The sequence below is a fragment of the Urocitellus parryii genome, chromosome 6 (genome assembly GCF_045843805.1).
Source record: "Urocitellus parryii isolate mUroPar1 chromosome 6, mUroPar1.hap1, whole genome shotgun sequence".
Lineage (NCBI taxonomy): Eukaryota > Metazoa > Chordata > Mammalia > Rodentia > Sciuridae > Urocitellus > Urocitellus parryii.
Window position 1 is genome coordinate 15,545,469 of NC_135536.1, and position 15,419 is coordinate 15,560,887.

At 47.7% G+C, this 15,419-nt stretch overlaps 1 protein-coding gene across 4 annotated transcripts in view; it reads left to right on the forward strand.

The window, feature by feature from the left end:
* The window catches only part of Foxn3 (forkhead box N3), a 384,721-nt gene that overhangs the window by 163,783 nt on the left and 205,519 nt on the right, over positions 1–15,419 (forward strand). For 3 of the 4 annotated variants that reach the window (XM_026394241.2, XM_026394243.2, XM_026394245.2), the window contains exons 1-2: positions 2,829–2,962; positions 6,876–7,432. In XM_026394241.2, the coding sequence (XP_026250026.2) occupies positions 6,890–7,432 (543 nt within the window). In that variant the 5' untranslated portion in view covers positions 2,829–2,962; positions 6,876–6,889. Of the gene's footprint in view, positions 1–2,828; positions 2,963–6,875; positions 7,433–15,419 lie in introns of those variants that run through there. The other variant, XM_026394242.2, reaches the window with a different exon arrangement.

Consider the following 15,419-nt stretch of genomic DNA (forward strand, 5'->3'; position numbering starts at 1 on the left):
ATTTCCCAAAGTGAGTTCCAGGGCACACATAGGATTCTACTGTCAAATGTGCTTGTGAAATAGTGGTTTCAAATGGTTCCACTTGGTTGACACTTCTCGGGGTGGGCTAGGATACATAAGGGTATTTTTGAATGTTCATAAGGAGAATTGAGAATGAGGCAGTTCCTGAATGAATCTGGCCCCTGCACTCTATGGCAGGAAGTGTATCCCAGAGTTTACTCTAAAGTCCACTGTGGCTTGCAGCAAAGGTCTGGCCCCCTTGTTTCAGACAGAGAGACCAGGAGATATGTGTTCCTTGCATGTCAGGCAGGGCTGGCTCACCACTTTTTTTCTTTCTTTTTTAAAATATATTTTTTAGTTATAGTTGGACACAATCCCTTTATTTTATTTATTTATTTATTTTTATGTGGTCCTGAGGATCGAACCCAGTGCCTTGCATGTGCTCGGCGAGTGCTCTACCACTGAGCTAGAACTCCAGCCCTTACCACTTTCTTTTCAGAGTGACATCTTTTACATCTCTTGCAACATCTGTAATGGGAGAGGGAAATTAAGAAATATGTTAGCGAATGCAAGAAACCAAAAACCCACAGAGGGAAAGAAAGGCAAGCTCTTGAAGGCAGCTCATCTCACCCTTCTCCACCCTCTGCCATGGCTTCTTAGGGCCCAAGCTTGCTACATATGTTAAATTTGTGTCACCTGGGATGACTGGTTCAGATTCTAGAAGCTAAGAGCTTGTACAGAGTTTTAAGAATGACATATTTTGTGCTCACATCACCTCTTTTTGAACTCAGGAAGGACTGGAGTGAAAATCATCAGTCTCTTGTAGCTGTGTTTCTAGCTAGTCTTTCCAGCGGTAGTGTGAGTGTGCTGGTGGGTTGGGAAGTTTAGGAGCTGGGGATTGAAAGGGGGGATGGAAGGCCAGCAAGGAGCTGGGACAAAAGTCTCTGCCCAAAGAGGCTTGGACAAAGGTTCATAAAGTCAGCTCTGATGATCCTCTGTTGGTGATTAAGTACACTCAAGTGACATGCAGATGGAAGGGTGGGACCTGTAATACCCAGAGCCACTGAGACTGACTTTGTCTTGTCTCTGCTTTGGTTGCCAGTTCCCACCCTTACAATCTCTGGTCTGAGACTTTAGCGATGACCTAATTTGTCTTTCCCCCACCCCCAACCTTTACTTGGTGAGTCTGGGTTGGTCACCTCATGTGCTCAGTGATAAAAAGGGTGGGGCTAGATGACCTCGGGCCACCCTGAGCCTCCACCTCTGAATGGTCTCCAGAGTGCTGGGAAGTAAAGAGTCTGGGTGAGTCTGAAAGGCATGCTTTTGGTATGGACTCGCCACCCATGATCTTGAAGGTTTGTTTTAGGGTGGCTCTCTGATGGGGTTTCCTTATATTTTGAAACAAACTTTTCAGAAATCTCCTGGTATTTCCCTCCACTCCTCTTCCCTCCTCATTTTGGCTACGTTGGTACTGCCTGTAGAGGGGTTTCCCAAGGCTGGTTTCTCTGTAGTTTTCCAATAGCTCACAATGGCCGTCCACCGGCTCAGGTGAGCTCAGTCAGGTGGGGGTGGCAGGAGAAGTGCCCCGTGTTGATTCTCTGTAGAGGAACCTACCAGTTTAGCTACCTGGGAGTGATGTGCAATCATATTTTTATTTATGTCACCAGCAGGGTGTCCTGTTGGACTCTCTGCTTTCATCCTCTCCAAAGGCAGCTGGTTGATGTGGCCTTAACAGTGGGTGGCCATTCTCTGGAGGTGCCTGGAGACTTGGAGAAGTGACCGCGCAGTTTGCTGGGTGGCTTGCAAATTGTCGGTCCGGTTCTAGGGAGCTCATAATGAAGACATGACTTGTTTTCGCTCCAGGCCTACATGTCAGCAGGGGCTTGAGTTCAACCCACTAGAGAGGCCCCACTGGCATGGCCTTTAGGGCCCGCCTCTTGGTCTGTAATGGCCACCCTCCCTTCCTTGGCAGATACTTGGCCACCTGGGCTGGAGCTAGGATGCCTTTCTTCCGGGGGCATGGGGTGCATGCTGGAGGAGGGTTCGGGCGGCCCTGGGAGCTCTGCCAAGACGCAGTAGTTGAGAGAAGTGGAATCTCCTCACCATCACAAGCCTCGCTCTCATCATAATTTTTTTTATTTTTACTTTCGAGCCTTGTAAGGCATGCGGATGGGGTAGGAGCGTTCCGGCGACACGTTGCCAGCTGTGCCGCGCCGGCCAGCCCGTGCGGCCGGAGCCAGGGGAGGGGAGAGGCCACGCGCCGCCCGCCCCACCTGTCCTGCTGCCCACGGCCGCAGCTGCCCCTGGTCGCCGAGCCCACGCCGACCTGCTCCGTCCAGCGGTGAGGCAGAAGATGAGTCCGTGCAGCCCAGCCGGGCCGAGGCCCGGACTGCGCTTGTGGCGCTGTGGGGCGCGGGGCCCAGGACAGGCCCAGGCGCCGGGGGACGCGAGGGGCCGCCCCGGTGGGTCCGCGCCCAGCGCCCCAGGCCGCCGGCGGCCGGGCCCACGTTTTCCCTCTCTCCGGCTCCCTCCGCCCCCTCCGCTCCGTCCCTCCCCTCGGCTCTCCTCCCTCCCCGCGCTTCCCCTCCTCCTGCCTGGTCATGTGTCGCCTTTTTTTGTTTGCAGTGGAAACAATTTCTCGCCGCTCGGCGCGCCCCGGCCCGACGCGCCGCGGCGGAGGCGAGCGGGAGGCGGGACGGGGCGGGGAGAGCGGCGGGGCCGGCGGGAGGACGCGCGGCGCGCCAGGCGGACGCCGCAGGTCCCATGCCGCGCCGCGACCCCCGCGCCCCTGCCGCCCGCGCCCGCGGCCGCCCCCCGCCGCCCGCCGCCCCGGGCTCGCCGCGCCGCGCCCGCGCGTCCTTAGCGGGGCCACCAAGCGATGCCCGCTGGGCGCCCGCGAAACTTTGTCGGCTCCGCTGAAGGGCAGCGGCGCCCCCGCGCCCCCGTGCCCCGCTCCGGCCAGGTGAGTTTGCGGCTCGCTCCCGCCGGCGCCCGAGAGCTGGGGGACTCGGGCGGGGGACTTGTCCGAGGCGGCCCTGGAGACTACCTCGCCGCTCTCGGAAGACGAGGGACTTCGCAGCTCTTGGGTGAGGGCCGGGTGGGGGGCCTGGCCAGGCGGGGAGATCAGAGCCCCGGAGCGGGGAAGTTGCCCGGGACGAAGAGTTTCCTGCCCCGACGTGCGGGCCGGTTCCCGGTGCCCCGGTGGCCGAAAAGACCCCGGAGGCAGAATTGGTATTGTCTGCGGGGGACCCGATTCCCGCGGCCCCGGGTCGGGGAAGGGGTGCCGATCCAGCAGAGACCCCAAGATGAGAAACAGCCTCCTAACAAAGATTCCCTCCCCCCAAACTGTGCCAGATCGGCACCCGCCGCGAACGTCTCCCGAGACCCCCGAGGCCCGACCCCTCCTCACCCCGTCTCCTTGAAACCCGTCTTGGGTTCCGGATAAGTTGGGGGTCGGCGGGCTTTTATTGATTTGTTTTTAAGGTTCGCCACGGTGCAGCCAATAAAAGGTTTATGACATCTGACCGGCAGTGAAGGTATGCGAGCTCCCAATTGCCCTGGGTGCGCGGAGCTGAGCAGTTTCCCCGTTGCCTGGCAACGCCGCTGATTGACTCAGGAAGCAGCCAATGGTCGCTTCCGCTGGTCCCCTTGAAATGTTTTTGACAAGTACAGTAGACCTGAGTGGAGCGCGTGCGTGCGTGCGCGCGCAGGGCGGCGGGGTAGGGGGGTTCCCCGGGCCCCCAAACTCCAGACTGCCCAGCTTCACTCGGGAAGAATTTCTCAACTTTTTAAAGTTCACATGGAACATCTGTTCAGAGCTGGGCCATAACGTCTTTGTCAGTTCTTTGGAGACGTTCTGATACCAGGCAAGAAACTCAGATTTTCTGCTGCATTCTCTTCGTTAAAAAAAAATAAATAAGTAAAAAAGGAAACAAAATACAAAAAGTGTGTGTGTGTGTGTGTGTGTGTGTGTGTGTGTGTGTATGTAGTAGAGGGAATGTAACCAATAACAAGCCTAAAAAGTTGTAAGGAGGTCACTAGTGAAAACTCTTTGCGAATCTGGTGAGCAACCTTATTGGCAGCAGATTAGAAATGTTTGCTTAACTGTGGGCTCACATGATCCAGACTTCCCCCTCCCTCCACAAAATAGGAGGAAAAAAAGATTTGGCGATTATGTAGCGTATAATAATGGAAAACTCCTCAGCTGTGGTTTCTGGGAACTGGGTTTTTTCTTTTTTTTTTTTTTTTTTTAACACGAACTAGTGATCAGCAGCCATCCATACTGTTACTATAAAATGAGAGATTTATTGGGATGCAGTTAACAGAGAGTCTGCAGGGAGCACAAAGCAGACAAATGATCGCGGGGTATGAACCCCCAAACCCTCTTTTTTTTCGACAATGCCATTTTTTTTCTAATATAACCACATTGCTTGCAGTGTTTGTTTAAAACAAAAGAAAACATGGAGAATAGCGTGTTAGTTCCTTTGGGAAGCTACTGACAAATAAGCAAATTAAAAAGAAAGAGAGCAGCGTGTTGTCATAGCAACAGTGCAATTAAATTACTTTACTGTCAGCCATGATATAATTTTCCTGTTTGGAAGCTCAGGAGACATAAAACTTTCATTTGGAGCTAAAGTTGACTTCAGTGGCTGGGGTAGATCTCCTTTGTGTGTGCTCTGTGGGTATACTGGAAACCAGGACGTTTTCTGATGGGGACTGAGGAAACTTTTGAGACAAGCGTGGCTTTGATTGGTTCATAAGAGCAATAACGGACAGAAATCTGTCATATCCCAGACTTAGAGGTACTAGCTTTTTAATTTTTCTTTAGCATGTGTCATGGAGAACTCAGAGTAGCTCCCTGGTTTGACAGAAAGAAATGCTCCAGTGGAGGAACCCAAGGCATCTGGTCTGTCCTGCCTGGGTTGGGTGGTGATGCCAGGTTGGAGTTTTCTCTCCTTAGAGATGGGCATCTGGCAGCGGTTCCAGAGAGCTGCCCCTCCCACCTGTCCAGCAGGTTGTCTAACTCAGGGAAGAGGGAAAGTGTTGCAGTTAACTGGCGTCCTTGGCTGGTGGTTTGCTGCCCACATCTCTCTCCCTTTCTAGATGCCCAAGCTAGAGCTTGCCGTGCTGAAGCGGCAGTTATTTCAGAGGTGGTAGGAATGGACATTTAGAGGCTTAGAATGATTTTGTCTCTGCTTTTGATGTGTTCATTCATTTTTTTCTATGTAAATTGTTTGATCTTTTTACTCAAGAGGGAAAAAAATTAAAACACTTTTCTTAATAAACTAAGCACATTGTTTGCGCAGTACAAAGGGAGGCTGGAAGACTTTTTGTTACATTTGCTGTTCTAGCTTAGGTGGAGTGCTGGAGGGTTGAATGTACTTTTTATCTGTAGTGGTTGTTCTGTTTGTGATTTGCCACCTCTTTATTTGTTTTTCTCATCAGATATTATTTTACTCCTTGTTCTGGGTCACTGATTAAAATGGGGAGGGAATAGAATACTGTAACAATTTTTGTTGAATTTGTCTTCCTGCCTTGAAGCTGCCAGTTGCTCTTTCCCGACTCCCCCCCTCCCCCAACCAGTTCCAATTTTAGTTAATGGCTTATCTTTCATTCCCACTTATTTGTCTGAAATCATTTGCTTTTGCATTCTGGGTGTGGTGCCCTAATAAAATTTAATGTGCTTCATACTTAAGTTCAAATCCACAAAATCCTTGCCATCCTCTTCCAACTTGCCAAATGTTATTAAGTTTGCAGTTTTTTTTTCCTTCTAATAGGGATTAAGCCCAGGGGTGCTTAACCACTGAGCCATACCTCTAACCTTCGCCCCCCCCCACCCCCATATTTTTTAGTTGTCAATGGACCTTTATTTTATCTTTTTATATGGGGTGCTAAGAATTGAACCCAGTGCCGCACACATGCTAGGCAAGCTCTGAACCACTGAGCCCCCACCCCAGCCCCTACCCCTAGCCCTTTTTATGTTTTATTTTGAGACAGGGTCTCATTAAGTTGCTTAGGGCCTTGCAAAATTGCTGAGGCTGGCTTTGAAAAGTTTGCAGTTTTTGATCATGACTTTTGGGGGGAAGGAATTGGTTAAAAGAACCAAATCAATGGTCCCTGGGGCCACAGTTTTAATTCCGAGGCCCTTGTAATGATCTTTATATAGAAATGGCTGAACTTAATCTTGAACAATTGGCCTTAAATTTATATTTATTTATTTATTTTTCATTTTAGCTGGGAGCAGTGGCCGCACACCTGTTATCCCACACCTGCACACCTGCTATCTCTGGTTAGCCTGGGCATAATAGTGAGATCCCATCTCAAAAACATAATAAAATAAATACAAATAAAATAAATGCTATAAGTGTTTTCCTTTTTTTTTAAAAAGAAAAATAAACAGACTGATTGCACAAAGCCTTTTTCCTTTGTACTTATTTTGTAGTTAATCATGAAGCTCCAAAGAATTTTCTATATTATACTTTTGAGTATTTTGGAGAAAGCAGGACCAGGTAATAATTGATTTCCCCCAGGACATGGCGAGAGCCTTTGAAGGTCTAAGGGAGATGGTGAATTTCTTATCCTTTTTGTGATTTATTTGCACCTTAAAGATGGTGTCAATGTTTTCAGTTAGGTTAAAGGGTATCAGATCACCTTGCTGTTGAAACGGTGGACTGATGTTTCTTACTAGCGTATCTCTGTGTGGTGGGTTTGTGGGTTTGTGTGGCTCAATGTGGGAGTCATGAGGTGGTGTCCCTATGGAGCCGAACCCAGAGAGGAGGCTGGGGTGGGCTGAGGGAGTGGGAGAATTAGGGCCTCCTCTGACTTTGTGTTTTGGAGTTTGACCAACGCCTCTGTCTTTGCGTTCTCTCTCCCAGGAGCCTTCACGTAAATGGGTCCAGTCATGCCTGCCAGTAAGAAGCCAGAAAGCTCAGGAATTAGTGTGTCCAGTGGACTGAGTCAGTGTTACCGGGGCAGTGGTTTCTCCAAGGCCCTTCAGGAAGACGATGACCTCGACTTTTCTCTGCCTGACATCAGATTAGAAGAGGGGACCATGGAAGATGAAGAGCTGACCAACCTGAACTGGCTGCATGAGAGCAAGAACTTGCTGAAGAGCTTTGGGGAGTCGGTCCTCAGGAGTGTCAGCCCCGTCCAGGACCTGGACGACGACACCCCTCCCTCCCCAGCCCACTCTGACATGCCCTATGATGCCAGGCAGAACCCCAACTGCAAGCCCCCCTACTCCTTTAGCTGCCTCATATTTATGGCCATCGAGGACTCTCCAACCAAGCGCCTGCCAGTGAAGGATATCTACAACTGGATCTTGGAACATTTTCCGTATTTTGCGAATGCACCTACTGGGTGGAAAAACTCAGTGAGACATAATTTGTCATTGAATAAGTGTTTTAAGAAAGTGGACAAAGAGAGGAGTCAGGTAAGCCTCATGTGTCTGGAACCAGTTTATGACATATTTTTTTGTCCACCAAAAAGCAGCTCATATCTACCACATTGAAGTGTAGGGGTTTATACATGCCTGTTTTTGTTTGTTTGTTTGTTGTTTACTTCGACTCATTTAGGTAGTTGCGAAGACTTCTGTTTCCTTAACCTTATGAGTTATGTGCTCTTTTTTCATCTTCATGCTGTCAAGAAGTTCTCACTGATGGCCTTTCGCATACCCAGCTGTGGTTCACAGAACCAAGTGGTTCTCAGTATCGCCCCTTCATGTGGATGGGTCACTAGAGTTCAAACAAAGATCTGTATTCCAAGTGCACCCACTGACCATGAGGTTTCTGTCTGGAGGACATTGGCCTCCTGTTGCCACCAAGATGTAGAGAAAAATTATTTTTTTTCCTAAATATTAAAAAAGACCACCTCCCCAGGATTCTGGAATAAATGGACATCAAGAGACCTTGGGAGGGTACTTGAAGGTACTTAAAAACTCCAAGACAAATCAGGGACATGAGTTGCCAGAGGACGTTTATGAAATCTGGAGTTTGGCAACTTTGAAACTCCCTGGGCAAAATTGGCTCAGGGTAAGGGTCCCATTACAGAAGGACTGTTAAAACAGTTGAATTTTGACTTTAAATTCTTAGCTTGGGCTTCATGGTTGGCTAAAAGAAGACGATTTTAATAAGTTGCTTTACTTATCTGGTAAGGAATATAATAGGTGGCGCCAGAGATAGGATCCACCCAGTGGAGAAACAAAACCTGATCTAACCTGGCGTTCTGGAAAGCCGTGTTGCCGCAGTTAAAATAAATTGTCAGAAAAAGTTCCGTCCGCAGTTTCATGTCACTGTGCTTTCCAGCCCTGGTGTCCTGCTGTTCATGCGTGTTCCAGTATGGGGCCTATGGCTGTGCAGGGTTGGGGTCTTCCATGTCTTTCTCTCCAGAAACATGTTTTTGTTTCTAGTAGAATCTGGAGCCTGAGAATATTCCGCTTGATTCCGCTTGTCGTAGACGTGGAAGGAGACTGTGCATAAGGAGGTGGGGCAGCCAGGGTTCTGCTGGCTCTGGCTGGGCACGTGTGTCTGCTTCCCCAGAGTGTACATGAGGTGGGGCTGGGGACCCGGGGTGGAGTGGTGGTGTCGGGGAGAGGAAGGATGTGGTCGCCACGGAGTTTGACTCTGATGGGATGGAGTGTGCAGATGTGAACGTTCGTCTTCGGGGCTCTCCTTCCTCAGGTCCTTATTTTTATGTAGCTGTAACAACCTCTGTGCCAGTTTAAATGAAGGAGAAGTCCTGAGTCCGAGAAGCCCTCACTTGTACTCCATTATCTACTTCCTCCTTCCCTTTCTTTTTTTTTTCTTCTTGGAACTGGGGATTGAACCCAGGTACACTGTACCACCGAGCTGTTTCCTCAGTACTTGTTAGTTTTTGAGATAGAGTCTTGCTAAGTTGCCCAGACTGGCCTTGGGCTTGCAATCCTCCTGCCTCAGCCTCCTGAGTGGCTGGGATTACAGGTGTGGGCTACCAAGCCTTCCCTTCATTTTTCAGATTGGCCATTTGGAGACTGGCCTCTGGACTCCGCTCTTTTGAGTGTTTGAAGTTATTCTAGAAACTTAGGAGACTGATCTCTCCCCTGTAAAGACCCGGCCTGTGAAACTAAAGGCTTCTTATTGGTGGGTCCTTATGGCAAAAAAGGGGAAGGTCTGAGCAGGCAATTCCAGAGCTAGACTGTAGAGAAGGAAGTGCCCATCAGGACCTCAAAGCCTCTGTCCCTGATAAAGCAGTGGACAGGGCTTTTAGCTTGGTGTACACGATTCTGCAAGTTACAGCATTTTGCCATAATGCGGGTGCACATAAAAGTAACTCAGCAAATGCACAGTCTGAAATGTTAAACACCAACTCCAAAGTGAGCTGCCAGACTGTGAGGATTATTCATCGTGGAGCCCTGGGAGCCGCAAGCTGGTGTTGGGTGGTGTGTGTTACAGCTCACCTGGAGGAACTCCCATCTACCCCCACCTCCACCCACCCCGCCCCGCACTGGATTCTGGGAGTCTTGTTTTCTGGGGGTGATGGGTGTCAATCTGGATAAATGCAGATAGGGTTTGTTGAAAGGGCATGGTTTTAAGGATTTGAGATTGTTAATCTTGTGAAATGTTGAGTGCTGGCTTCCTACCCATGCTGACCTGCATGGACATGTTTCTGATCAGTGCCAGTCAGTTTTGTGGTTGGGAGTTTGTTCCCAGCCTTAGTGAAGCTGTGAGAACAAGGCTAGAGTTGTGTTTTTCCTCTCTCCTCTTTTCTTGGGTTACCCTGGGGCCAGCTGGTGGCTGATGAGAGGCACAGCTGCCAGGTTTACTTAGGTAACCCAGGTATGCGATGGTGTAGCCAGGTACTTCCAGGGCACTGGCCCTTCCTTGGGCTAGCTGAATAAAAGGAAAGGCATTCCCCTGATTGTTTGCCCAGGGAGAGCCCACTGGGCTGTACAGGAACACTTGTTTTTTTTTTTCCCCCGGGGAATTTTTACTTGGTGGTGGCTCCCTCCTCCTGTAAATTTCTACCTCAACACAAATACATTCAGATGTTGGTGAGAAATACATTAAATGAACATCAGTGCCTTGCAAGTTAGTTGTACCAAGTTGGCCATTCACTTTTTTTTTTTTTTGTTTGGTTCTGGGGGATTGAAGTTAGATGCACTCAACTGAACTACTGGGCCCCATCCCCAGCCCTATTTTGAATTTTATTTAGAGACAGGGTCTCACTGAGTTGCTTAGTGCCTCAACTGTTGCTGAGGCTGGCTTTGAACTTGCGATCCTCCTGCCTCTGCCTCCCAAGCTGCTGGGATTACAGGTGTGTGGCACCGCACCTGGTTCACTTTTTTTCTTAAAGTGGAGAATTTGGTTAAGCTTGGCCTAGCAGTGAGAATGAGGAATCCTGTGTGATCTTGTCCCTGAGGGCTTGGAACAGGTACCCTGCTGAACAACTGTTTGGCTGGGCTGTTGGAGAAGGAAGGTACTAGATTGCATCAGAATCTCTGGTGGTGTTTAAAAACAATGATCATTGCTCAGAGATAAATGGAGAGTTTGAGTTGGAGGTAGGCTGTGGAAAATTGGTAGTAGAGATAAGTTTCGTGGGCATTTCTGATGTGTAGCCAGGTTTGAGAATCCCTGAACCAGGGTCCTTCTGGGTTCTCTTCAGGGCTCAGCTTTCACCAAGAACATTTTCTCATGAATAAGTCAAAGAAAAAGGACAGTTGTGCTTTCATTTTTTTAATCTCTTAAAAGACTTCAAAAGATAAGAGTTTTATTTTTACTTTTTAAATCATGGACATTTCCAAACACACACAGAAGTAGGGAATACTGGTACTCTGCACCCATCACCCCGGTAACCCACATCCAGATTCAACAGTTAATGAGGACCCGCCTTGCTTCATTCATTCTTTGTTGCTGCTGCTGCTGAAATATTTTGAAGCAAATTCTAGATCTCATGTCATTTTTTCCCAGCATATTTTAGTATGTGTATGAATAATTGATAATTTCTTAGACAGTCACATTACCTGTGTCCCCAGAGCAGAATTACCAGTTCTCTGATGTCACCCAATACTAGGCCCATATTCAGATATCCCTGATTGTTTACAAAATGTTTGTTAAATTAGGGACCAGACTCAGTTTATGAGTTGCACTTGGTTGTGATGTTCCCTTAAGGTTTTTAGTGGCCAGCACCGCTGTCCCCTGCTCCCCTTTCCGTGCCCTTGTTAAAGACATCCATTACTTGGCCTCGTGATTTCATTTAACTGGCTTCTCCACCCCTCCCTGAAGCCTGGATCACATTCTGACTTCTGGGTCCCTCGTTCCCGAGAACGTCATGTACAGATGGTGTCATGTCTGTCCTGAAGCCTGGTTGCCCTGCTCCAGGGATGCCGAGGTCAAGCCCTGGGTTCATGTGAGGTCAGCCGCTCTTGACTCTGTAAAGTTCCACGTCTGCCTCTCATCTTATGGTGTCACCTGTTGATATGCTTCGCTGAAATCAATCAAGGCCGTTTTAAAGTGTGGGATTATGTTTTCTGCTTTCTAAATATAGGTCTTGGTTAGGACTGGAAGGTACCAACCTCTTAGGCTACTTATAAATGAGAAATAAAATACAGTTATTTTTTTACACTGAATTATAATGGCTCAGGTTTGTGTGTTTCTGTTTCTGTGTTTTTTTTTTTTCTTCCCCTCTTGCTGCGTTAACAAAAACATTATTGTCATCAGAAATTTTGTAAAGGAAATCCCGCACAAAAGTATGTTTATCATACGTAGGGACAAGTGCTTTGAATATGTTTTTTTTTTTTTTTGTACCGGGGATTGAATTCAGGGGCACTTGACCACTGAGCCACGTCCCCAGCCCTATTTTGTATTTTATTTAGAGACAGGGTCTCACTGAGTTGCTTACTGCCTCACAATTGCTCAGGCTTTGAACTTGCAGTTCTCCTGCCTCAGCTTCCCGAGCTGCTAGGGTTACAGATGTGCACCAGTTCGCCTTTTGAATACATTTTTAGCTTATAAACATATGTGACTTGGCTGAAAGAGGGCTGAACTGGAATTCCGGTTCTAGTTTTGGTGCTGGAGGTATCTGGCTGTCTTGGGGCCTCAGTTTCCTCATCTGTAGAAGTAGAGGAGTTGCATAGAGCATGATCTTAATCTTGGTGCTGGAGTATACCTTCTCTGTTTAGTGGTCATTGTAGGTGATCTCTATGTACTTCTCCTCGTGTGCTATGAATCTGGCTGTAGGGGAGTAAAATAACTCAAGTAGATGCTAAATTAACTCTGGAGGTGCAGGATAGACAAGAAATATAGAGAATAAATAGAGGAGATATAATAAGCGCAGAGAATAGTCCCACACTATTAAGATGGGGCCAAATTCTGTCTTTGTCAATAAGTGCAAAGGTCTTGCCTTAACAGAGCACGTGGTTGCCTTCTGGGCTCCTGGTTTTCAGACTCTGTCCCAGCCCCTGGGATTACAGGCGTGCACCACTGCACCCTGGCTACTTTCTTAATAGGACCTGTGACTTGCAGGATCCCTGCAGCAGTTACCATCTCTTCTTCCTGGTGGATGAAGTTCTTTTTTCCCACCTGTACTGGGTGCTCATTGAACCCTTGTTGTTTTATAGTCTGAGACAAATTCTCTAAATTGCACAGCTTGGCTTTGAACTTGGAATCTTCCTGTCTTACTTAGCCTCTGGAGTTGTTGGGATTATGTGCATGCTCTGTCACACCCAGTATTCAAAGGCAGGTGGTTTTTTTTTTTTTTTTTTTTTTTGGTGGTGCTGGGGATTGAACCCAGGTCCTTGTGCATGCACGGCAAGCACTCTACCAACTGAGCTACATCTCCTGCCCTCAAAGGCAGGTTTGAAAATGAGGTAGCACCTGGTGTCTGTACCCACATATGCACATTGGCCTCTGATTGCCTCTTGGAATCCAGAGTGTGTTTCCTGTGACACTGGTCAACATACTTGTCTAAATTGGCAGACATTTTTAGAAAGAAGAAACTTATTATTAATTATTTTGATAAACAGTTCTCTTTGAAAGACAGTACAGTCTGTCCCTGATGAGTGAATTGAGATTATGCAAAGATGTGATGAGGTGTAGAAGATGCTTCTGTGGTCCTGGGGTCATTGACAGCCCAGTTCCTTGCACAGTGTCAGAGGCTGCAGTGCCAGAAGATAGGTGCCTCTTGTTCACCTGTAGTGCCCCGTGCTCAGTGGATGGGCTGCTTTCTGTAATCTGTGTCCACTGTATCACCTCAGAAGGTTGAGTCTTTGACAGCATCTCTGCAGGGCCTGAAATAAATAGAGCCCCTATGTCACCCACCTTGGAATAGGTGGCCACTTCCTCTGTGATCCTAAGAAGCCATTGCCCCTCCCTTGTCTGTGTTCCTGGCCCGTCCTAGACCCTGCTCCTTTCTGATCCCTCCAGGCATCGGATTTCTTGGTGGGGGACACATTTCTGTTGTCCTGCTCTTTCCTACTGATTATTGCGTTTCTGCACATTTATTCATTCAACAAGCTTTTTGAAGCCCCTAATATAATAAGTGCTAAAAGGATACCAAATAGGATTGTACCTGCTGCCTGTAAAGCCCCCCACCCAGCGAGTTATACCCAGTCTCCTCCTAGCTCACAGAATGTCTCCAGCAAAATCCCTTATGTCAGTGCTCTGTCCCCCTTTTATTATGTTTCCCGTCTCTCATTACTTTTCTGCAGTGACTTCCTAGGAAGATGTTGGTGAACCTGATAAAGGTCTATTCAAGGCGTCTGGAACCCAATGCCCCATTAGTGCATGTGTCTGTCCCCCTCAGCTATTGAGGACTGGTGTGTTCTCTTTGGCAGAGATTTGTGGCATCTAAGTAGGTCTACCAGACGCCTCTTCATCAGTGGCTGCCTGCAGATCCAACCAACAGATTGTTTTCCCAACCTTCCCTGTTGAGCTGAAGAGGCATTGGGATTTCCCTTTGAAACCACTTTAACTGCGGGGTAATCTCTGCCGTAAATAATATAGGAAGCTGGCACACTGACCTCCTATTTTTCAAACAGGAGATCATAGGTTTTGCTTTATTCACAAATCATGAGCATTTGAATTAATCCATACTCGTTTTCTTTTTCCTTGAAGTGCTGGGGAAGGAACCCAGGCCCTGCATATCCTATACAGGCTCTGTACCCCTGAGCCACACCCCAGCCCTTAATCCACTCCCTTTCTGAGCCCTAGGACATCTTAATGCTCTTAAGCCTTGGCAAGAAGGTGAAAGTTTCACATTTCATGAGAAGTCTACCACCCGTTTGAAGCAGAAGATGAATATGGATATTTTAAAGGCTAATGGAGTGTTTATGTTGATGCCACCTTGTTTGCTAGGCAGGTCTTTTTTTTAACAGGTTTTGGTTTTGTCACTTTTAACTTATTCGCTGCTTCTCTCAGAGAATACTTCTAATTAGCCCTGTAAGGATGGAGCCCTTGGCCCTATTTGATACTTTACCCTGGACTGCGTTTTTACACTGCGGCCTTTATTCAAGTTGTTCTTTGCAATGCCTTCATGTTAATAGGCCCTTGGTATCTTGGTAGATGCCATTTTGGGGACTTCAGGGGTCCTCTTGAGTATTTGATTTTTCAGTGGAATTATTTAGAGATGTTGAAGTTAAAGTAAAAAGTGAAATTCTGTTCTTACTTTAGTAGCTCTCATTCCAAAGAAACAGAAAACATAATAGAAAATTAAAAAAAAAAAAAAACAAAAACCAAATGGTAGGCCAGGCATAATCCCAGATGCTTGGGGGGGGGGGGTTGAGACAGGAGGATCACGAGTTCAAAGCCAGCCTCAGCAACTCAGAGAGACCCTGTCTCTAAATAAATACAAAAAAGGGCTGGGGATGTGGCTCAGTCGTCAAGCATCCCTGGGCTCAATCCCCAGGACCAAAAATAAAAAAGAATCAATGGTAAATTACTGTAAGTACCAGATGTGTGCCTAAGCAGTGAGTAGCCAGTGTCATCTGATGTGAGCAGGGGGCCTTTCCCTCTCCAGGAAGAGGCATTTGAAGCTGAGATAAAACATGGTGGGCAAGAATTTTTGGTTTTCCCCCTACTTGGTATTGGACTTTATGTAGGACCAAAGGCACCTTTATGTGTAAGTTTTGAGTATTTCTGATAGAAGTAGAAATGTTGGAGTCAATTGTGCACGGAGCATTGTTTCGGTGTGGGAATGAGACTTCCAAGAATGGATTAGTTAGGATGAGGCTTGACTGTTTTGTCTTAGAAAGTCCAAAGGATTGCATTTTAAACAAGCTAGAAGTGAGAAAGTGAGCAGAATCCCGTCTGTCGTCTTTTGGCTCTACCATTTTTGGTGCATTGCTGGTTTCCATTCTGAAGTGTTTTCTTGGCCCAGGAGGGCATCTACTAGCATGTTCTCATTTTAGAAAGCAGAAAGGGGTAGGCAGGGAAAGACCAAGGTGGGGG